Source organism: Cydia fagiglandana, chromosome Z, assembly GCF_963556715.1.
Source record: "Cydia fagiglandana chromosome Z, ilCydFagi1.1, whole genome shotgun sequence".
NCBI classification, from domain to species: domain Eukaryota; kingdom Metazoa; phylum Arthropoda; class Insecta; order Lepidoptera; family Tortricidae; genus Cydia; species Cydia fagiglandana.
In genome coordinates, this window is record NC_085959.1 from 19,622,049 (window position 1) to 19,647,596 (window position 25,548).

At 39.3% G+C, this 25,548-nt stretch overlaps 2 protein-coding genes across 2 annotated transcripts in view; both read right to left on the minus strand.

Moving 5' to 3' along the window:
- Window positions 1-25,548, minus strand: part of LOC134679259 (uncharacterized) — a 452,522-nt gene that overhangs the window by 168,696 nt on the left and 258,278 nt on the right. The gene's annotated exons all lie outside the window — the stretch shown is intronic.
- Window positions 935-5,687, minus strand: LOC134678958 (uncharacterized). The gene has a single exon (XM_063537712.1). The coding sequence runs from the start codon at window positions 4,865-4,867 to the stop codon at window positions 1,721-1,723; it is 3,147 nt and encodes a 1,048-aa protein (XP_063393782.1). The 5' UTR covers window positions 4,868-5,687; the 3' UTR covers window positions 935-1,720.

Consider the following 25,548-nt stretch of genomic DNA (forward strand, 5'->3'; position numbering starts at 1 on the left):
GATGAGGTAGATTAATATTGTATGTGCTATTCTATTTGTATAAAAATACTTCTGCAATATAATCAACATTCAAATACAAACATTATCAAAATTAATTCCATCGTAATGTTCATATTGCACATTTAGTCGAAGGTAAACAAATATTTTGTAGGTGCTAAATCTGCTAATAGACCAATGATATGGATTGAAAAGCGAATGTGTCAACGTACCCCGATGGGCGAGGCGGGCCGGCACGGGCCGGCGCCGGGATGCCGCACGGTGCCGCGCGCCGCGCGCCGCACGGTGCCGCACGGTGCCGCGCGCCGCGGCAATGCTAAGGCGAGGGCGCGCAGCAGCAATTAAAGGGTCGACGAGCGAGGTACTTTGACTCATCCGCACATGTCGGCCTTGATATGTCCTAATTTGTTGATTAACCAAACAGTTTTCTCATAACTATGTACAAAGATTTCATTTGATTTTCTTTTATTTTAAGTACATATACCGATACTCGCGATAATTTTATTTAATACTATACAAAAAAACATTTACATTATTATTAGTTAAATTATTGCTAGAGAATTTCATTAGATATTATTAAGCTAGAACTTATAAAAATTAAATCGTTTCGCAACAGACAGTTGGCGGTAATAATTTGGCAACGTTCAGGAAGACTACTTTCCTACCACTAACGAAACAGGAATGTTTGTTAACTAAATTCGTTCAAATAACAAATTGGTAACTTAAATCGGACATAAATTTGTTTTACGTAAAACATTCCGAAATTTAAACAAAGTAGTTAACTAGCTTAACATTTAAACAAATTTTAACAGAAAAATAATAATAGGAAGCACCGGAAAATATTTCTACAAGTCAATATTACAAAATGTATAACTAGCTAGAACAAAAATGATGCGGAGATCGCTAGGGCGACGCGCGCGGCGCGGTCACACGCTGCAGAACGCGCCGCGCTTGCGCTACGCACTCACTGGATTGTGATCTTTATTGACTTGTGGATGTTGATAATGTTCTACTTAATAATGCCATGTTTGGTTACACGTTTATTTTTAAAACTTAAACAAAAGAAAGTCATCTCTTATAATTAATAAGTCTATGTAAAATGTCTGGCAAATAAGTCCCAATATATTTACAAAAAATATTTTAACTTGTGTACAAAACGCGATGTACGTTCTTATTAACATGAAAACCAAGAAACGTCGAAGTAGCATAATATGTATATACTTATTAAAACAATGTATAATGAATATAGTATATAAATTGTCCGCTCATAGAATAATGAAAAATTTTCTAATAACTTTGATATTTGTCGATGTTCATATGTATAAAATTGATATGGTTACGGGTCTGCTAAATTGTTAGCGCGGAATAATATTCCGTCATATAATTACATGTTTAAGAGCTCAGACGCCCAGGCATGTAAAGTCACCTTGCACCGAAAACAAGGTTAGGTTGAATGAACAACAAAAAAGCGAGCCAGCGAACTGGATGTTTGCGCCCGCGACGCGGCCCGCGGCCCGCAGCGCTGCCCGGGGCCCGGGCGGCGCATAATCATCGCCACGGCACGAACAACGAAACGTTCCGATCTAACGTTAATAACCTACGACCCTACTTCAAAAGTTAAACTATATTGCAAAGTTGCTACTTTGTAAATTTCAAATGATATGTCTACACGACAACTTTACTTTGTCCTTGACGGGGACGACGTGAAAACTACGCAGGTCATTCACGATGGTGATGTTGAAGACGATGGCGAGGAAGAGGTGCGCAAGTTTTTCTTAATATGAGTGTCAAAGTGTTTTATCATGTGATCCTTTCTTATAAACCCTTTACCACAGTGATCGCAAGCGAAGGGCTTGCAGCCGGAGTGCAGGCACATGTGCCGGCGCAGATCAGTTTTATGGTTAAAGGATTTAGGGCACTCGTTGCACTTGAAGGGTTTATTGTCTGTGTGCTTCATGTAGTGGCAATCATAAGAGACATCGTCCGAGAAGCGCTTGCCGCAGCGGTCGCACTTGAAGGGCTTGGCTCCCGAGTGGAAAGTCTTATTATGCTGCGTCAGATAGCAGGCCTTGTTGAACAACTTGTCGCACTCGTAGCATTTGTGCACCGTGACGGGCGCGCTCTTCTTCAGCTGGTTCCTCTCCGAGAGTGGAGTATTAGGAACCGTTGAAGAAATTAATGGAGAACTTCGGCTTTCATTCTCAGCTTTTGCGCTCTCAGGACTAGCTGGCGATTTCATTTGCGTACTATAATTTTCTTTATTCGCGTAATCCATGATATCCTCTATTTTTAATATTTGAAGCTCACTTGAGTCTGTGCGCATAAAATCGTCTTCTCGTTTTATCGTTTTCCCCCCTACCGCGTACCCGTACGGATATATCTTTAAATTATCTGGATTATAAGAAACGACTTCTTTAACTGGTCGGGGCGCTAAACTATATTCATAATCCATACTCTGTCCACCGATTTCGATATTCGTATATTGCAAGGGAGCGTGAACCGGATCCACAATAATGTAACCGGCGGAAGACTCATCAGCAATAACTTGACCCCCCACGTTAGGCGATGTTATATAGTTGGAAACGTACACGCCGAACCGCTGCGTCTGCAGCTGTGCGAAGCTCGGCAATCGCACGCTGGCAGATTGGTTCGCTGCGTCGTGTTCCATTACTTCAGCTGTTTCAGGTGACGATTCACCAAAAGTAGCTGGATTGGCTATAGGCAGGTTGTTGATAGCCATATCCATAACGTGGGGGGCCATCCCGTTTGGGTAATTCGGCGCTATAGTCTGCTGAAAATTCTGACCCAAATATAATGGGGTGTGCGTGGGGTCCGGAACCGAACCCCCCAAAGGATCCGTAGACCTCGGGTTGTACGGGTTGACACCCAAATGACTGAACGGCGGCAGCGTGTGCGGTGTAAGCGCCGGCGTAGTCTGAGTTAGAGCTGGAGTTGAAATATTGCTGGTTGACACTGATAGCAGGCCCCTCATATGGTGATTTTGAGAAACAGAGGGACCTGCTTCCCCGTTTGGGGGATTCCCTGATGTAGTAATAGGGACCCCCTTGGTACCCTGATGATTATTGTCTGCCGGATTACCTATGCCTGGCGGTTGACTACCTATGTTGAGCGGATGAGAACCGGCCTGATGCTGTAAAGGGTGATTGGCTAATGGATTATTACTGAAATTATTATCTAAATTACCCTGTTGAAGATGCGTGTACGGCGACTTGGACTGCATTGAGGCGACACGGTGAGACCGATCGAAGCTTTGCGAAGCGTACGGTGACTGCAGCGCAGCGTCGTCCACGCTGCGCCCGTCTTCGGAGGGGACGGGGCTCTGCGTGTTGGAGTCGGCGGCCTGTTGCGCGGCACGCGCTTGTAACGTTTCGCGGCTCGGGTGGTGATGATTTGAGATCGGCATAGTAGCTGGGTCAGGCTGGCCAGAAGATCTTACTGCATTTTTATGTAATGTGGTATTGTAGTGTCGTTTCAAATGACCCGAGCTTGTAAACCATTTGTTGCAAGCAGTACAGTTGTAGGTTTTGGGTCTCCGTGCTTCATTCGATTTCCAGTTGGCTCCTTTTCCACCCATAGAGGGCATGGCCGAGGATGCTGGGTTTGTCGGTTGTGTGCTTGTTATTTGCGGCGCTGCAGGTGAGTCATATGGTCTATACGGAGGCTTCATATCAGGATTGGAAGAAGCCACGGTCCCGGAATAATCGGTTAGTGGCGGCATTTGAACACCGGGATATATTTTTTGCTCAACGTGCATAAATGGTTTTTGATCGTGATGAACAGCAAGAAATTTGTCTTGCACATAAGGGAATTTCTGTTCTTGATGAAACATTTTAGTATCAGCTGCGTAAGTTTTATCACCAAACATTTTCTGATCTTTGAATAAAGAAACGTCCCCATTAAGTTGTGGATTGCTGTACAGCTTTTGTGTTTCCCATGGCATCATAGGTACAGTACGTGGATTCACCTCACGCCCTTGAGGGGCTGTTTGATCATAAGAAGAATTAGGTTGCTCACCTTCATTCCCTTGATAAACAACTTTCTGAGAATCCAAATCCAGTATATCAGACGACTCTTCATGTTCTTCTTTAACCTTTGTGTTTTCGTTCTGGTATCCGGAATTGTTATACTGTTTCGGTGGAAATTGTTGAAAAGGCATGGAGGCGGAGGAGGCGGTAGCACTAGCGCCCGCGTGAGCAGAGTTGCAGTGTTCGTTGAGCTGCACCGCGGAGTCGCACACAAAGCCACATTTATCACACTGGTTCGGGGACGGCGATGGCGTCGGCTGATTTAGTGGCTGTCCATACAGCGGACTCGAAGATGACACTTGCGAAACCCTTTCTTGCATGTTGTATGGGTGGAAGCGATTTGGTTTATGGTAATCTTGATTATATTGTGACTGTTCCCAATTTATTTGATCAGGATGTTGGCCTTGAGGAAACCCAGAATGTGAGTAGTTGTTACCGAACTGTGGCCCCGGTGAAAAATTGGTCTGATCCGGGTTTTGGTAGGGCGAAGGTGCGCTGTGGTAGCTCTGGGGTGTCGCTGGGTGAGGGAACTGCGCCGAGGTCTCCGGCGTGGCCCGCTGCTGGAACTCCGGACTCGGCTTCGTGATCATATTGTCGCTCGAGTCGGCTGGAGCCGACACGGTCGTCTCGTTCTTCACTTTTGTACCGTTGTTGTTTTCACTATCATTTTGTGAGTTTTGCGTACTCCACTTCGCATATAAATTTTCTTTGTGGTATTGTACATGTACCTTTAAAGAATCAACAGTGTCCAGGTAAAGGTCACAAACTTCACAATGATAATCCCTCGACGGTAAGGTCGACGACACTGCGCTGCTGTTAGCCATTTAAATCATCAACCCAGCGGAGAGCACCGTCTCCTCCAACGAAAAAAAAATAATAAAAAAGCAACAGTCTTCGTCTCGACGTACATGAAGTCCACACTGCATCAATCAGGCGCTACAGGTAAAAGTCATGGTCGCGGCCCGTCGCCCCTCGTCTCAACTCGACTTATACTACGGCGATGTTGTCGAAGAAAGTTTTTCGCGGCATTTCCGCGCGCGGGCGGGCGGCGCACCACGTGCGCGGCGTAAACACTCGCCTGGCTCGGCGCCGGCAAAACAAACTGTCAACCGAGCGGTCCGAATTCACGACTGCGGCACTCCGATAACACTTTACTTTGTAGCACTTGTTTTGTTATTTATTAAAGTTTGTCTAAAATTATTTATTAGCACGTAAGGAAGAGTTCACAAAGTCTTAAATGTTTTATCACAAAGTTAACAAACAGATAACAATTGGCACTTGTTTGAAACCCGGAGATGCGTGACGATATAGTTTGTAGTGCATAAGCTGCCGACACTTAGAGCGGAGGCCACACGGGTCACCTGGGTACGAACGTTGCGAGCGGACGTTTAGTAGCAACTGACAGCCTTCCCGAAGTCGCCTTCGGGGGCATGACTTCAATAACAATTCGCAACGTCGTCCCCCACCAAGGCGTGCGTGCGAGTGAGAGCGCCACGCTGTGATGAAGTTATCGCTCCTTCGTCCTTTTGTGTGTCCTTGGAGCGAGTGAGACAGCACACACGGGGGCACGGAGTGCGCGGGACGCGGCTGGTCCTACTCTTTCTCAAAATTGAAATGCCCGGTCGAAATGTCCGGTGATGCTGCGTCCGAGTAGGATAGCGATAGCACCCACCCTTACAATGCGGGCGGACAGAGCCCTGCGACGAAAATTTTGAAATTTAAAGTCTAGTTTGTATGTTGATAGTTTTTGTTTTCTTTTAAAATACCTAAAATATAAAGTAAAATAAAACGATTATCAATCTTAACCGTTACTGAGCAATATTTAAAAGTGTCGAAAGAGTTATCTAATTTATTTAGTTTCCATCTAAAAACTCATCTAGGCTATTATGGAACATGTGTTCATTTATGTTTGGAACAATTGAATTTATCACCACACCTGGCAATTTTACATGTTAATTTGCATATTTGGGTTGAAAAAAGTAATGTATCTAAATGTATGAATTAATGTTTGTTTTTTAATGAATGTTATACTTACTCTACCAATACATGAATGAATAGGTAGCTATCAATTAGAAAATGTGCACGGCAGCATGATCTTAGGCAAAGTTATTTTTAGAACATGATACATACCTCGTAATATAACATTGTTGTAACTTTTATAGATCTTTAGTTAGTTATTGGCATTCATATCTCTATAATAATATAATACATACAGGATGGTCCAAGCCTTGACGTCCAAAAATGTTGCATTATCGTGGTAATTTACGAGTATGTTGGTTTAACGTTAGGAATAAGGAATAACAAAAGAGGATTTTTTTAAATTGATTACTTATTTGGAAACTTTCCACTTCAGTTTTTTTGACCGGCGACTCTGACAAATTACTTAGACTATTAAGTATCACTTTATAAACTTTTTAAAACCTTATATTTATCTCAACTTATAAGCAACTACCAGTTTAATAAAATCTAATATTTATTTATTTAGTTATTATTTAGATAAGCGCAAAATCTATGCCGGACATGCTCGAACGTATAACTTTGCCATTTGTCTTTTTTTCCAACTCACAGCTAAGTGAGGATGCTATTTTTTTTAGCAAATGCGCCGTTTGTCAAGGATTATGTTACAAAAAGAAACATCAAAAAGAGCTCAATACATGTTTTTTTTTGATAAATATTTTTTATTATCCCGGAATTTCTTAACAAAAGTTAATAGTGAAAATAACATACCTGAAAACTACGAAAAATCGGCTAACATACATGGGCTATATTCTAATATCCCATGACGTGAAGAATCGAAAAAAATCTACGTTTTAAGTTGAAGGTTTTATGTACCTTCTTACTTACATGTCATCTCATATGAAATTAAACTCTATTAGTAAAATTAAAAATATAGTAAAGAATTATCGTCTTATTCATAAAATTTTACAAGCCACAATTGTTAGTTAATATATATTTTATCCCTTTCGTACAAATACATAAGCCATAATAATAAATTAGGTCAAACTATTAAAAGCTAATTGAGACTTGTAGCGCGTGTATATGTATATAAAGCCCTTAAATCCTACGCCCCAATAAACATGAACAACATACAACCAACTGTATTGTTTCTATGCATGCCTTTCCTAAACGTGTTTTATTTTTAATAAGTACTTGAAGAAATTAATTTTATAACATACCAACATTATCTACTAACAGTAGTCACGTAAAGGTAGTACAGGATTTAAAAAAAAATGTTCCGAGCGAATCCCATAAAATAATCATATAGCATCAGCAGTGACCGAGTCCCGCGCAGGGCACTGAAAATTTTGCATCGTGGACGGCCGAGGGGAGGGAGCGGGGGCTCACAGGCGCGGTTCCTTCAATTTTTTCTAAACACATCGAACCACCGTCTCTGCAGCGTTCGTTCCAAATTCGGACGTTGCACACTGCTATAAGCATTCGTCTACGTTAAGTTAAAACGCCGATCGCTGAGAAAAGTAGACGGAGCGGCTGTTTGGTGGTGGTCACTTTGCTTTTTCGTGGGGGTAGGACGCAGTGTGCGCCGCTATCGGCCGGACACGAGGGCCATGCAAACTATGAGGGGTGCCGACATCGATTTTCTCGGACTATGCCGATCGCTTCCTTATCCTCGCTTGCTGTGCGATTTTACACTCGCGTTTCAACGTTATCAAAATTTGTTTCGCGATAAGAGGGTAAAATTGGATGATGGGTAAACTAACAGTGAAAAAGAAATTAAAATTATAAATGTTTAATATTTACGGATAATACGTACTCGTAAGGGTATGGGTGGACAGGTTTATGAACAGCAGTCATTCAAGGAATTTGCATTACGTATCATATATGTAAGATTATTTTGAATATATCATTTTCGAAACTACCCTCATTACCTACTATTCTTATACATGATCTTGTACTTTCATAAGTAAAATTTCATAGGTACTACGTTAAGTATTTAGGCTTAAAACATAGTTTTGAAAGTATAGTATGGTATAAATAATAGTATAGATTAACATAGTATGGATATTATGTTTATCTAAATATCTTATCTTTTAATATCTATAAAGTGATTTAAAAACATAAAATTGAGTTAGGTGTATCGAATCGAAAATTGAAACACACTTGGTCATTAGGTTTTTTGATTTTTTTAAATCCGTAACCTTTGATTTTGGTAGGTAGGTACCTAACTACCTGTCAAGTGTCTACTAATCTAGTAAAACTCAATTTAATAAAGTATTTGGTAATTGTATCGTAATCACCATGCCCCAAACGACATACACCGAATTGTTCTATGAGTCCTATGAGATCGGTGTAACAAATACGTAATAAGGGTTCTTAGATTTCAAGGGCCAAAGTTCCAAACGAGACGAAGTCCCGAAAATTTCAATACCAAAATAGGTATATGTACCGCTGCTCTCAATAGTTTTGTATCCACATAGTCCCACAAAACTTAACAATGAGTTTATTTGTATTTTGTGAGATCATCAATTCATCATTAATAGTCGTAAATGTGTACAAGATTCTATGAAAGTACTTGAAATGACGTATTGGTTAGTGCTCAATGCTCACTCACTTACAATTCGCATTTAATTAATATCCAATCTGGTTAACGAATTGTCTAGATCTTTGGTATTGATATGGATTTAGTACAAGTGAATCAATGTGTTTATCATCTAGTTTGGTTGCATACCCACGTAATCGATTATTTATAGAACGCTAAAAAATTGGTACGATTTTTCTTTTACATTTTTACGCACTAACTTTAAGCGTGACTTTGTCCACGAAGAATTCATAACAGCTATGTACCTACATACTAGTTTCCGCTCCTCGGCGGAGGTTATCCGGGGTACAAAATACCTATCCTATGTCCAACTCCGGGACTAAAACTAGCTACTTACTCGTATTTGCATAATCTTATTAACATATGGAAATAAGGATTCTATCAACCAAAATATTTGTCTACTTGTACAATAAAACAATGTACTTCCATGTTATTTTGTTACATTGTGTCATTTTTATAAATCTTAAGAGTAGGTTGAGTTGAGAGCTGCTCGTGAGAATACATATCAGGTGATTTTTTTCACTTCACCAGCCCAAGCCGATAAGTTCACCCGATCTGGGCTCCAATCAACATAGAACTATAGTACCTACCTACATACATTGATATTACTAGGCAGCTACCGAGCAGAATGAATCTCTATGCCCCATTCGATAAGCAGTTTTAATTCATTCACAGTGTTAGTGGTGGCAATTGCTATAAATGTTCCAAATTTTAAGCAACTACGTCAGTCTAAATAGTCGTATACTTAGTCTCTGAACTGAAAAACGCATTGAACCGATTTGCAAAACCGAAGTGAAGCCTAGGAGCTCCGTGAAAGGTTTGTACGGAGCTCCGTAAGCTTCATTTACACGGCGCGAAAACTTCCAATAGGCATAGGCATTCGATACATTATGCTAACTATAGAGTAACTACAATGAATTCAGTCGATCAACCAAATACCGCAATGTAAAGAAAATCACGTTCAATGGGGCTGTATTCAATATCACCTGAGCACGTTCTATGTGAACTCGAAGGCTGTCTTGACATTAGGTGATAATAAGAAAGAGCCGAATTAACGGTTAGTTACATTTTCATGAATAGAGGTCTGAATTCAGGCGCTGTATTCCCAATGCTACTGAATGCCTTCGATGATTCGACTTAAAGTAACCACTCTAAGCGGGAACTCCGTTTGCGCATGTTACGAATCTCGAGGTCCCAGTCCCAGTGAGAGTGGTTGGCACGAGTAGAACGCTAGGCAGTTCACGGGGAGCGGTCGGAATACAGGCCAGGAGTAGGTCACTGGACTCATTCCGCGAGTGTCGCGCCGCGACGCCTGCCACTCGACCTTTTTTTAATCAAACCTAAAGATAGACCTTTAATCATGTCATCAAATGTACGCACAATGCGAGTATACAGTCATGTTCAGCGCTGTAGTTATTTGATATTATGACAAAAAAATAGTTAACCCTATTCTTAAGTAACTTCTATACTAAACAACTACCAACGTATTAAAACTTCGCTGTCAGAGCTTGTCATTGATATCGCAGCGTAGAGAATTAGTGTAAATAACTTACAGACACTTCTTACCCACTAATCGAATGTAATTTTTAGTGTGTCGGTCGAGAAAAACTGATTTGTATAAATATTTAGGTGTCACTCATTGCATGAGGTTGCGCAATAAACTGCCTAGGTAGGTACCTAAAAAAATTCGAAACGTTCGAGGGAGGTAGTACTTGACTTTTCTACTTGTAATCTAGGTACTAGCTAAACCTATTACTATAAAGCAAATACTATGCCCCGACCTAAATAGCTGTGTCATTCATAACATTTTATGAGGGTCTGAGCAATAAACACATACCTACCTACATGTATTTACATCATTACGAGACACCAGCGAAGTTTGACTCCACTTTCTTTCGCGGCCGCTGTTGTCATTCATTATTTCTGCTGTTGAGACTGAGTTTACAATCAGCAGCAGAAGTTGATAAGCGGACAAAGTGTTCAAAATGTACTGAATAAAACTATAAAGGTAAGTAACTAATATGATACCTTCTTGTAGCCCATGAAAATTGTATCTAACATTTAAGGCATTAAATTTAATTCCGCACATGAAAGTAAGACCTAAGTAAGACCTACGACCTAGTTAAGTGTCGTCAAGAGTTACCTAATATCATTACGTCTGGCGTAGAATTTAACACATGACCTTTTACTTTTATTTTCTGTCACTCAAATTTGACAACCGTCACGGGCTTCAATAGATAAATATAAAATGTTATATTCGAGTTCCGTAATGCTCTCTCGACCAAAAAGTCGAATGATTGCAACCGTGCTGCTATATTACGATACTAAGTCGAATGAAAGAGATTATTATGACTATCATAGAACTAAGTAGCATATTCGAGTTGCGATTACTCGATATTCTTTCAACTCTTAGAGCATTTCGTAACTGGAGACGTCATGGCTGTCCTTTTCTGTACCAAACAGTCTGCCGATTTTGGCGCAGAGTGGTAAGCTCTTAAATGCAACTCCAGTTATTAAATGCTCTAAGTTTCAAACTATATGGCTATTCTTACGATATTTACAGCACTAAAAAGCTGAATGAAGTGCGCCTAAATCCCGTTGAGAGAACGTGCTCAAATCCTTCTTTCGACCAAACTATCTATCTCGACCAAATAACTGAAAGAGAAACGTAATGCTGCCTTTTTTATTTTCTACGACACATAATATATGCTAGTTGGGTACCTACTAAAGCTAATGTAATGTAATAATAGGTACCCAATGAGGTAATTCCACCACATTCTGGAGAATCTTAGTAGGTACCTACCAGAGATGTGAAAAATACTTTATAAAAAGTATTTAAATACAAAATACAAATACTTCCTTGATAATACTATTTCAAATGCAAAATACAAAATAGTTTTAGAATTTGTATTTAAATACAAAATACTAAATAGGTATTTTCAAAATACTTTTTAAAAATACAAATACTTTGCGATAAAAGGTACTCTGAGTAGTGAATAGCTAGTCTGAATTAAAAAATATTACTCGGAATTTCCGAGTTGAAAAGACTCTCTTTATTCTTTGAAATCAATCCTCTATCTAAAGTGCATTTCTGGTTGTTTGCTCATACTAACCGGTAGGATGTAGGTATGGATGATGGTTTTTAACGGCCAACTTTAAAAGCATTAATTTATAATGTTTTACACCTAGTATAATGCCTCTCGTTAGTGTGATGAAAACGTCTCGTTTGTGTTTCACCAGGGCAGAAAAGTTTGTTCTCCTCTCGTGCCTTGAAACCCTCGCAACACTCAAGATTCCACTTTTTTAACCACTCGCTACGCTTGTGGTCATGTGCGACGTTACTAAACAGATTCAACAGTTCCATGTTAAAAGAATGAGAGAGTTGCCAGGATTGTAACATCAGCAGAGATTGTAACTCCTACCTACATTAATTACCTACTAAATATTTTGTATTTTGAAAATAGAAAATAGGTCCCAAAAACTATTTCAAATAAAATACAAAATAGTTTTCTTCAAAAGGTATTTAAATACAAAATACAAAATAGGTATTTTGCATTTTGTATTTGCATTTTAAATACAAGTATTTCAAATAAGTCACCTAGTACTTATTGCTAATAAGCTTAGTGACATAAATATCCTAAGCCTTCCTACTCATTTAAGTACTCAATGTTAAGAATAAGATGCATCAATGATAGATAGGTACGAAGTAATTAGGTAACTTTATTTTTTAGAGAAACTACCTAGGTACCAGTGGCGGCGCCTCCATAAAAGCCGATTCCCACTGGCTTGCCTGTTTTTGGACGTTTGAGCAGAGTTGTAAAGGAAATATGTAAGCCAAATTAATCCCGGCTTGCCTATGGATATATGTTTGACGCACCGCCACTGCTAGGTACTTAGGTTCAATAGGTACATGGTTGATATAAAGGTACTTAAGTAATGAACTAAAACATGACTTTTTGACAACACGTGAGGTATCACGTGCGGTAACAGAGACATCGCTAAAGTAGGTAGATATGTATAGTTACGTACCTACCTACGTTATCGAGGCTTCTGTACAATATCCTTGATTTAGGGACTCTCAAGTAGGTAAATATTGTCAACGCATTATTTCTGTCGGTGTTTGCCGCGTTATTTCTTACCAACTACGCCCATATTAAAACATAAATAGGTAGTAGGTAAGTATTAGGTATGTAATATTTTTGTTCTCTAAATGACCTATGAATAATGTTTATTACGACTTCATGGAATCGATCCATCATAACGTCGTAATAATTTATTAAATATCCGACGTACCTATAATTATAGGTACTCTATTTACAATTTTATAACTTCTATCTAGACCTAGTTATTATTAGGAAGTCTGGCTAACACTTAGGTCTCAGTCTCCGCTTCGACCTCAAGCGCGAAGGTCACATTGATGCTCTGATTCGGCGAACACTCATTCCTGAAGCGTGCGCACGCGGCGCGCCGCATCGGCCGCCGTGCAAACGTGTTATTATTTAGCACTTTATTAAATGCCCAATCCCTTTAAAGGCTATTAAATGTGATCACTAATAATGACCTGGCTTTTATATAAAAACTTATTTAAAAAAAATAAAATCTGGGAAAACTAAAAATGCGCGTTTTCCCAGAGATAAGACTTAGCTAGATCGATTTTTCGGCCCCGAAAACCCCCATATCCTAAATTTCATCGAAATGGTTAGAGCCGTTTCCGAGATCCCCGAAATATATACCTACCTATATAAATAAATAAATTTAAGTAGGTGCAAGAATTGCTCCTTTAAAAGTTTAATTAGATAGATAGATATACCTACGTCATTTGCTATTTTACTTCTATATGCATTCGTACTTACCTTGACACCATATCTACGCCCGCAGCACCGCACCCTAGTTACAAAAATCCAGAGAGCAGGAAAACAAAATAACATAAAATATATCCCTGCGCCTGATTTGGATACAATCTACGGCCTTGAATGTAGTGGAGCATCCAAATTGCGCGACGTTGTCAAATTTACCAGCGCAGTGAAAAAATGCATCTAGCAACATCGCTCGCACCACCACGGTGAAAGATGCGCGCACACAGAAACATTAGAGACAGGTGTAAATATGCGATGAGCTCACGCACACCAACAAAGATGCTGCAGCCCTTACGAAAGATTTCTCAGAAAAGCGAAGCACGCACACAGGGAGGGGTGGTCTGTAATTACAAAAAAAATCAAACGCGCTCGGTGGGGCCCTGTTGCATGTTGGCGTCGCCGGCTAAAAGGTGCGCCGGCGCGACACGCACGGCGGTGATAGCAATAGGTGCAATGCAATTGGCAGTTCTAGGTGTTGGTATGGCATCTACCAAATTGGTATAGTATAAAGCTGAATTACTTACTTTGTTTCAGCACGCAGGCAACATGAAAAATACATTAAGCTGATAGAGGTATATCATATGCACACGGAACTATGTATATTATGTAGGTACCTACTTACTGATAATTACATAATTAACCTTCGTTCATAATAAATCGTAAAGTACGGATATGTACCTCAGGTCATGAAATAATGATTATGAGATTCATCCATACAAATTGTAATCCGAGTTTTGGCATGGTACCTTAAAATTAAGGTACAAAATGTTAGACGCATCCACACCACGTATTCGTATTTTATATGAATCAGTAAGTATGACAATAACAAGTAGGGTTAGTAAAAACAAATCTTGGAAAGGGGTTGCATTGCATCACAGTGGTGGGGCGCGAAGGAATGCAGCGCATAAAAAGCGAGGTACAGTTAGTCGGGGGTGGCGACCGGTTCCCGTGCACCGCCAGCCATCCACTGTTACTTCCTTTATCGTTTTTGATTACCCATCGCGCATTCCGCGCTCTGCCTAATACAGATGAAACTTCTAATGCTGACTAATCTTACAGACATTCCTACTATAAAAAAAAAAATAATGTAGGTAATGCACAAAAACATTTTCAGGGGTGCTAAGATCATCCTAATTATGTACAATTTGACAAAATGTAGGTACCTCACCTAAGAAATATATTAGGTATATTAGGAAAATAAATATGTATATGTATATATTTATTTTAAAATAATAATTGTTATTTGTATTAAGGGGGCAAAGTTGTTGTTTAACCTATCGTGTTTATACTGATACCCGAGCAAGCGAAAGATTCCAAAATAGAACCACGAGCATAGTGACTCTTTAAAAAAATCAAAAACAAATTTTGTTCGCGAGGCGAGTAACACGACATTGTTCGCCACACTAACGCTACGTCTTACGTAGGCGAACAACGCGCGAACGCGGCGCGGCGCGGCGCGGCGAAAGCGGCCGCCGCCGCGCCGCGCCGCCTGACATTCGCGTGCAAATCGCGCCGCACCGCGTTCGCAACGAGATCGCTTACGTAGGACACTTCTATGGGCATCAAAGGATTGATTTCGCCGCGCCGCGCCGCGCCGCGTTCGCGCGTTGTTCGCCTACGTAAGACGTAGCGTAACGCATCTAACGCAAAGAAAATACTAATTTAATTTACATTACAAATTAAATCCATAAGCTATTAAAATTAAAGTTTATTCTATCAGTCAATATGAGGAAACATTGCATCTAATTACTTTGCCACTGTTGTGGATTTAATGCCACTTTCTCATCAGTTTTTGAAAGATAAAGAGAGACTTAATTTTTACTTAATGGATTACTTAGATTGTCTTGATAATCATTGTGTAATTTAAAAATGTACATAAACCGAGCATTATTTTTCTTCGAAAGGGGCTACCTCCAAGGTGGCCCCATATTAATGACTGGATCCATGAGGATTGTAGGATCCATGAGGATTGTATTTACATGTATCTAGAACTAATTAAACTATAATCATGAACAATTCTAAGATTACCTATATTGTACTGTTGAATTGCATGTCCTAATAAGGTAAAAAAAGATATTAAAGGTTAATTATTAATATTGGCTGGATAACAAACAAATTAACACTAAAAATACTTACTTTATAATATTCAGTTTATATTTTTTATTGGAATCGTAGCCTGTGGAATCAGTCTGAAAGTTACTCGTACACATGTAGGCACAAGAAGTTTATGGGTAGGTACAAGAATAACAGTGAAGTTATTGTACGGCAAGTGTATTTGACCGAATTACTCAGTGGTAAAATGGACACGTGATAAATACACACGTGGGAGCTGTGCCCGTCCTGCGCTGACCTTATCTCGGGGTGCCTTTAATCTTTACAATGCCAATAATGGCTTGTTAGATAAAACTGACCATTGTCGGTACTGTGTTACCATTACGTTATCTTGAGGATCTTTTAGCGAACTGAGTGCGTGGTTATTATTTTACACCACACCAGCTCGGAAAAGCTTAGTTTGCACTTCAAAAACTGATAGCAAAGTTGCATTTTATTCACATGTGAGGCAAAGTAATCAAAAGCAAATTTTGGGTCGTTTTCTTATGTTTACTGGTAGAATTGACTTTTAAATGATGATTTTGGATTGTAAATATTATAAAAACATTCATTTGGATTTTATAGATATTTTACTTTTAATATTTTCTGCGGGTTGGTGTGTTGGAGTGTGTGAAAAATTTTGTGTTTTACTCGGGGGCAAATTTTGTTTAACCATCGTGCTTTGAAACCCTTGCAACGCTCAAGATTCCATTTTACGAACCACTCGCTACGCTCGTGGGTCAATTTTGGAATCTATCGCTCGGGTATCAATATTAGCACTAGCGGTTAAACAAAAACTTTACCCTCTTGTTAAACAAATAACTATGGTGTCATTGTAACAAGTTTTTAGATAGGGACATGGTTTAAGTATGTATTAACATTCTACAAATGGATCTGTGAAGGATTTTAACGTTACCATTAAAACCCGTTTTTAACGAAAACGCGTTTTCAAGTAAAAACTAGTTTTCTGTAAGCCCTCGGTGAAATTAGTGTTTACTGGGATTTTCAGCCAAAACTACAAGTTTACGCACACTAGTGTCCCGACCCCTCCCCCTGACGCAACCCCCCCTTTTAGCATGAAATATGTCCCGGTTGACGGCTTTTTTTATAATTTTTGAGAAAAGTATTAGAGTTAGGAATAAAGTATCAAGGTAAGAAATAATCCTTAATAAAATTTAAACAAAAAAGGTTATATGCAACTTTTTGGTAAGACTCACCATATTCATGTATTAACTTGTTGAAGTTCAATATAACATAGTACGTGATAGTACTGAAAGAAATCTTATACGGAGAATAAGCTTGCAAGGTTATTCTCCGACTTCTCCGTGCAAGATTTCTTTCACTATTATCACGTACTAAGTATGTTATATTGATCTTCACCAAGTTTTTCAACGGTTAAATTTTGTCCAAATTCATCAAGCCATAACATGAATATGGTGCGTCATATCAAAAAATGAATATAACCTTTTTTGTTAAGAATTTAATAGTGAATATTTCTTTCATTGACACTTTTTTCCTATGTTATATACTTTCCCCAAAAAATAAAAAAACTGCCAACCGGGACATATTTCATGCTAAAAGGGGGGGTTGCGTCAGGGGGAGGGGGTAGGACGCTAGTGTGCGTAATGCACCATACCCAAAGGTATCATACTACATTCATAGAATGCTGGCTATAATTAGTTTTTCAAAAAACACAATTTGACCGATTCATAGTATGTTTACCTTGCCATAGCCGACACTGTTAACTGTACACCTTTTGCCTTTTGTAATAAGATCTGTCGATGTATGTTATAGTTAGGAGTGTTGCTGTTTGTACTTATTATATCTTACATTCTTAAATATGAACTTTTTAGTCATTAATTCTCATGATTTTCTTTTATATTTACTAGATACGAGCAGTGCCAGTCAGCAATACTATTCGCTTAGCACCTTTGCATACAAACTTCTATGCAGGGAGTACCTTTTGTCTGTAGGTGACTGTATCTATGGAACCATGTATACCGGGTGTGGCCTGTAATACGAGCAAAAAATTTAACTGTAGGCTGTACTCCTCATATTGACCAACATTTGTTCAGCAACTTTTAAAAATAGCTTGTGGTTTGATTTTTAATACACTTTAAAGTTTATTCTAAGACGCAATGTATTGCGAATTTTGTTATGTTTAAGGCGTGACAAGCAACGTCAATCACAATGATATGGCGTGGCGATGGCGTCCATTGAATTTTGTATGAAAAATAAGGAGTCTAAATACTTCATAATTTCTAAAAGATGTTGATCAAAAGTGTCACCGTTTGAGGAGTACAATCTATGTTTTAATTATTTGCTCGTGTTACAGGCCACACCCGGTATATACCTACTTACCCCATTTAGGTCTCCCTGTAATATGATTTTTTATGTTTTGACAACTGGCATAGAAGGAAGTTGTGTACTAATTATGAGTAGGTATTATAAGAAATTGTAATAATATATTAAATAGAACTAAAGGCGAAACATATTTAACCGACTTCCCTTTCATTGAAGGAGAAGGTTCTGTATTCGGTTGTGGCTATGTTTTTTTTTTCTATGTACGTTCACCGATTACTCCGACATCCGTAGTCCGATTTGAGTAATTCTTTTTTTATTTCAAAGGAGCTACCTTCGAGTTGGTCCCAATTTCTTTATTCTTTATTCTTTATTCTTCCATAATTTAATTTGGTTCTGTTCTGATGATGGGATCCATGATGAATTGAGGGAACTCCTCAATTTTTAAAGGCACGTACATGGTGATTTGGGTGTTTTCTTAAGCAACTCGAGCATTTTCTCCCGAAAACCACCACTTTGATGAAGTAGACCTGATGATGATGATTGTTTTGATGATAATGATGATGATTTTTAAATGTAGAATGTTCAGCGATTACTCCGGCACCTGTGATCCGATTTGAGTAATTCTTTTTTTGTTTAGAAGGAGTTACCTCCAAGGTGTCTCCGTATTATTTTTGGTTCTGGTCTGATGATGGAATCCATGAGGAATTGAGGGAACTCCTCAGTTTTTAAACGCACGTGTAAAGTGATTTCGGTGTTTTCTAAAGTACTTAACTTGAGCATTTGCTTCCGAAAACCGCCAATTTGATGTAATGCAAGTGTAGAGTGATCGGAGGGTTGAGGGATTGGGTCAGTGGCGGGGCGGAGGATGGATTTAGTGTAGTGACAGGAATCATAATTTCCCAGACGGACTCGAGAAAATTACTGATTACATATTTATTAAAGTAGGTACTACACGAATTTAGTGTTAATCATGATGTTGTTTTTCATTCATGCGTCGCGCTCTTAACAATGCGTTAAAACTAAAAATGGAAAAATAAAAACTATTACTACTTGACTTGGCACCGACTTCAAACATATCAGTTGGTAACGCATAGACTTAAAAAGGATAATATTTTATTTCATCCTTTTTGAAGTCGGTTTTCTTTTTTTTGTAAAAAATTTTATTTATATGAAATTATTACTGATCCTCCGCTCACCGGTCCTTTACAGCAGCGGGTGATTCATTTAAATAAGTAATTACTTACCTACATACAATAAAATCTAACTTGTTGCCGTTCTGTTGCTATTGGAGAAATTATTGTTGAACCGTAGGTATAAACGTCTTGGTAAACTTTCTACCTAATACATATAACTTAGTATCGTTCTTGTGTTAAATTTAACAAACCTGCTTGTATATAACTGGTCATCAATTTGGCGAGCGAGGGGCGAAGGGAAGGGGCGAACTCAAGCTCGCCTAACCCCTTATTTTACATTTCACACTCCGGGAAAATCGTTAGAGAAATCTGCGTAACGTGCGGGGTCCGAGACATACGCACACACGCGCGCACGCGGTCCGGCTCGGGCCCACACCGCCCACCGCCCGCTGTATCGACGGAACTTCAAGAAATCCCCATATAAGCACATGTGCTATCCAGCGATGTTCAATAAATTAAAATTACGCATTCCAGTAAAAAGCGCTTTATACTCAAAAGGGTGTATGAGTAAAATAACGTGAATATAGACTGCCTTTCAATGTATTAAGATCCCTCAAAGTGGATCATTGTTCAAGATCAAGTGTGCAGAAAGTGTGTTTTTTAATTTGTTTTACGATAAGCAATTAAAATTTGGTTTTTAATGGATTTGTTGTACAATTTTAATTCTGATACATATTTAAGTCCTCAATTGGAATGGGGATTCCAAAAATAACCTTTACCTAAATTGTTAATTGAAAGTACCCCATGAAAGACGTAAGTAGGTACTATAAAAGATTAACTTTGTCGTATTTTTAGGGTTCCGTAGCCAAATGGCAAAAAACGGAACCCTATGGACTCGTCATGTCTGTCCGTCTGTCTGTTGAAACTATGTATACTGTTGAAACTTGGTAAGTAGATGTATTCTGTGAACCGCATTAAAGTTTTCACACCAAAATAGAAAAAAAAACAGTAAATTTTGGGGTTTCCCCATACTTAGAACTGAAACTCAACATTTTTTTTTTCATCAAACCCATACGTGTGGGGTACTTATCTATGTATAGGTCTTCAAAAATGATATTGAGGTTTCTAATATATTTTTTTTCTAAACTGAATAGTTTGCACGAGAGACACTTCCAAAGTGGTCAAATGTGTCCCCCCCCCTGTAACTTCTAAAATAAGAGAATGATAAAACTAAAACTTCCACCGAAAATTGGTTTGAACGAGATTTAGTAAGTAGTTTTTTTTTAATACGTCATAAATCGTAAACCGCAATTTTATTATGTTACTTGCTGCTACGGAACCCTTCATGGGCGAGTCCGCCTCGCACTTGGCCGCTTTTTTTAATAAGTAGGTCAGTTGTCCTAGGTTGTAACGAGAGGACACAGTAAAACTTTGCGAAATCTCGGAAACTAGGTGTTACCAGTTAGTGCCGTCTGTCAAGCAAGGGCAGGCTCAGCACCTCACCAATACGCAGTGTTGCCAACTTGGCATATTTTCACTCGCTTTGGCACACAAATTTTCCATCTAGCATCTGGCATATTTTTTAGCATAATTTAGTCTACGCCAAGTTTTCGCCGTAAAGATAGACCTCAGAAATTGACCGAGCAAACCTTAAACCTCATGGCTGAACGACGCTCGCTACAGTTGCAGTCTCCCGATGACGCGGAGTCATATAGGCAGCTCAATAGACGTATATCTAAGTCCTTGCGACATGACCTGCGTCTCTTTAATACTAACCGTATTAAAGAGACTATTGAGCGAAACCAAGGCTCCAAAGTGTTCGCAAAGGACAAGTCTATTGGGCAAAGCCAGCTGACAAAGTTGAAACGGGAAGATGGCAGCATAGCGTCGAGCAAAGCGGAGGTTTTAGGTGAGATCGAGAGGTTCTATGGACAGTTATACACTTCGATCGCAAAGCCCGTTGACAGCTTGGTAGGAGATCCAAGAGCCAAGCTGTCCCGACATTATACCGAAGATATCCCGGACATCAGTCTGTACGAGATTAGGATGGCCCTGAAGCAGCTTAAGAACAACAAGGCGCCGGGCAAAGACGGAATCACTTCAGAGCTTCTGAGAGCGGGTGGAACACCGGTACTTAAAGTCCTCCAGAAGCTCTTTAATTCCGTCTTGTCCGAGGGCATAACGCCTGAAACATGGAATAGAGGCGAGGTGGTGCTGTTCTTCAAAAAAGGTGATAACAACCTATTGAAGAATTACAGACCCATCACGCTTCTGAGCCATGTCTATAAGCTGTTTTCAAGGGTCATCACGAACCGTCTCGAACACAGACTTGATGACTTCCAGCCTCCCGAACAAGCCGGTTTCCGAAAAGGCTATAGTACCATAGACCACATCCATACGCTGCGGCAAGTTATACAGAAGACCGAAGAGTATAACTTGCCATTATGCTTAGCGTTTGTGGACTATGAGAAAGCCTTCGATTCGGTGGAAACATGGGCGGTGCTTGAGTCTCTTCAGCGATGCCATATTGACTATCGGTACATCGAAGTGTTGAAGTGTTTGTATAGTAACGCCACCATGTCGGTCCGAGTACAGGAGCAGAGCACGAGGGCGATTCCATTGCGAAGAGGCGTAAGGCAGGGAGACGTTATCTCTCCGAAACTGTTTACTGCCGTAATGGAAGACGCCTTCAAGCTCCTGGAATGGGAAGGACTTGGCATCAACATCAACGGCGAATACATCACTCACCTTCGGTTTGCCGACGATATCGTAGTCATGGCAAAGTCGATGGAGGAACTCAGCATGATGCTCGATGACCTCAACCGAGTTTCACAACGGGTGGGCTTGAAAATGAACATGGACAAGACGAAACTTATGTCAAATGCCAATGTTGTGCCCATCCCAGTCTCTGTTGGGAACTCGGTACTCGAAGTTGTTGACTCGTACATCTACCTAGGACAAGTAGTCCAATTAGGTAGGTCCAACTTCGAGAAAGAGGTCAACCGCCGAATCCAACTCGGTTGGGCAGCGTTCGGGAAACTACGTAATGTCTTTTCGTCCGACATACCTCAGTGCCTCAAGACGAAAGTCTTTAATCAATGTGTGTTACCAGTGATGACTTACGGCTCCGAAACGTGGTCTTTCACTATCGGCCTCATCTCAAAACTCAAAGTCGCTCAACGACCTATGGAGAGGGCTATGCTCGGAGTTTCTCTACGTGATCGAATCAGAAATGAGGAGATCCGTAGACGAACTAAAGTCACCGACATAGCCCACCGGATTAGCAAGCTGAAGTGGCAATGGGCAGGCCACATTGCACGCAGAGAAGATGGCCGATGGGGTCGAAAAGTGCTCGAGTGGAGACCACGGACTAGCAAGCGCAGCGTAGGACGTCCACCCACAAGATGGACAGACGATCTTGTTAAGGTCGCCGGAAGACGCTGGATGCGGGTCGCTTCCAACCGGCACGTATGGAGGTCCAAGGGGGAGGCCTATGTTCAGCAGTGGACGTCTTATGGCTGAGATGATGATGATGATGATGAAGTTTTCACCAACTTATTAGCAACAACAATATGCGCCATCGCCTTATGTGGTTCATATTTTCATATGAATATTGATTTTTGTGGGCGGATGGACATCGACGGACTATATATGTATACTTTTTTTTAAAATGACAACTATAGTTGGTCAAGCAAATCTTGTCAGTAGAAAAAAGCAGCAAGTTTAAAAAAATGTAGGCGCGAGTGTTATTCGCCTTTTTCTACTGACAAAGTACGGTGTTTTTTAACAAAATATTTTTAGACACCACATTATTTGAAGTGTGTATTTTCAAGTGACATTTTAGCATTTTATTTTTTAGTATTTTTAAAAACCCTTTGGCATAATTTTGGCGTTATCTAGACATTAGTATAACATCTTTTCAAAATCCGAGTTGGCAACACTGCCAATATGCAAGCACGCCTAGCAATGTACAAATTGCAGAACATTCCCAAAAAGCGGAAACGTTCTCGAGAATGTTCTCAGAACATTCCTGCAACATGGAAATTATTGTTTAAACAAAAGAATATACTTGAAATAAAGTTTAAATAGGCATAACTTAAAACTAAATGTTATTATGCATATATTATTGTCTATTACAGTTAGCTATTTTGTTGATGTGATAAATTTACCAATAAGTTGCTTAAATTCTCACTTTATATCAGAGAACATTTCGACTTTCAACTATTTTTTCCAAAAATTTTTTTTAGTTTCATTAGAATCTAGAGGCCTCTATCTCCCGCCATGCCAAATCTCAGCGCGCTCGGACCAACATGAGAAAATTAAAAAAAAAGTCGGCCATTTTGTTTTTTTTTAATGCAGTTTGTTTTGTCTCGGGGCCCTCTATGACATTTGGTCGAGCACCCCCCACCTATCACGCACCGTTTAAAAGTTGCCATACAAAATAAAAGTGGCCAGTTTTCCCTAGGGTTTCTGGTTTCTCGACCTTTTTAATTTCTCGAGGCACGGGAATTCTCGACCAAGATTTCTCGAGTTTCTCGAGTATCTTGAGAAATCTTGAAAGCTCCAAAAAACACCATGTTATTTTTTTTTTTGCTTTTTTACAAATCAGACTCGTTGGAATCGTAGGTGAGATCAATAATCAAACATATGGTACATTTGTAGTCACCATTAATTACACTTAATAATCAAAAATACAACAACAAAAAAAACTATAGGTGCAGGCGTGCGCACCGGCGATGTGTTATGCAAATTATGCTATACTTAGTGCATTTCTTTAGGTATTCAACAAAATGTAAGCAAACCACAATATGGTATTTTATTAGGCAGCAATATTCAAGTCAATAAATTTAACTCGATGTGACAAAACTTACAGAAGTTTTACTACGTAATATTAATTACTCGTACTTACTCAACGTAACAATAAAGCTGCTAAAATTGTAATATTTTGCTAATAGGAATATATCGGGATGATTTAATTTATCAATAGTAATTTAGTTTTGTAATATTTGTTATTACACTTATTACAATTTGGTCCTATAATTCGTTACAAAAAATTTCTAAGCGTTTTTCAATAAAAAGACATTACATGAATGTCATGAATCATCATAGTTCAAAAGTTTCAAAACATGAAAATCGGTTAAAGCTAGAACGATAGGGGAAAGATCAAGGTATTCTTTTATTTGGTTGGTAATACATGTTTTAAGTAGGTTCCTACTTGAAATTAAAAAAAAAAACATTGTTCATATTTATTTAACTACCTAAAGAAATACATTATAGACACGTCATCATGTGTTAAACGCGTGTTTCCTTTTTACTTATCACAAGAGATTTATTTCTCGAGTTCTCGAGGCATTGAATATTTTATTCCCGTCTCGACTTAGGACAAATTTCTCGAGATTTCTCGCCTCGGGAATTCTCGAGCAGAAACCCTAGTTTTCCCGCAATTGTAGCATTTTTCCAAAAAAAAATTTTTCATAGGTATCTAGGGGACCCCGAGATTCCGTGACCAAAATTTCAGCGCGCTAGGACAAAATTCAAAAAGTTTAAAAAAAAAGTCGGCCATATTGAAAAAAAATGGCGGCGTCAAAAACTGTCAGGGTCCTTCTATGACATTTGGTCGAGCACCCCCCACCTAAGTCTGACCGTTTGGCCGGGCCGTCATACATTTTTCTGACCGGAAGCGGACGACCAAAAGTCGGAATTTTCTGGGGGTAAGGACTACACCTAAACTATGGTGAATATTCATGGTATAAACTACGATAAATAAATAAATTCTCGTTCTCGAGATCATTCTCAGAAGTTACCGAGAATTTCTCATGTGGAAAGTTTCGCAACTTTGGAAAGTTCTCGTGCGTGCATTGCTAAGCACGCCTCGGAGAAGGAGCAAATTGCTACGAGCGTTATTGTGAATTCGTGAGGCAGAACTATTATTTATTTTCATTTAGGTTTCTCAATTTATTACCAAGACATAGAATAGAGGTTGGCGTTATTTAATTTTTTGTTGTGTCTCCAAGTAAACTTTAATACACATCTATCTATCTATCTATCTATCTATATATGTGTATTAAAGTTTACTTGGAGCTAAATATTTTTAAAATTAGTTCACTCCTTGGTGAAGCTTTTTAAATTGTTTTTAAAAACACCCTCTAGTCTCACAATGAAACATTTGTATTAGTGATGTACCGACTATTGATTTGGCCGACTAGCCGACTAATCGGCCCTCGAATGGCCGATTAGTCGGCCGACTAGTCGGCTAGTCGGCCAGATCATTAGTTTCGTATAAGTTCAGGTGAAAAACAATAGTTTTGCTCTTTTGGTTGCGCTATTCATATATTAGCTTGGCTAAAAGTTGTTCTCTACAGGTTCAAAGACCGATCACAAGAATCCTCGTTCAATTTCTGTCTTTCTTTTATTTTGCGATCCTGAGCAGACCGTCAGTAAGTACAACTTGTAGGAGGTATTTCCAAGGCCCTATTTCTCGTACAATCGTAGTCGCCAGTTAAGAACCTATCCCCTGTGGTCAGCGTCTTTACGAGCAACGTGCCCTGTTTATAAGTCTCTAA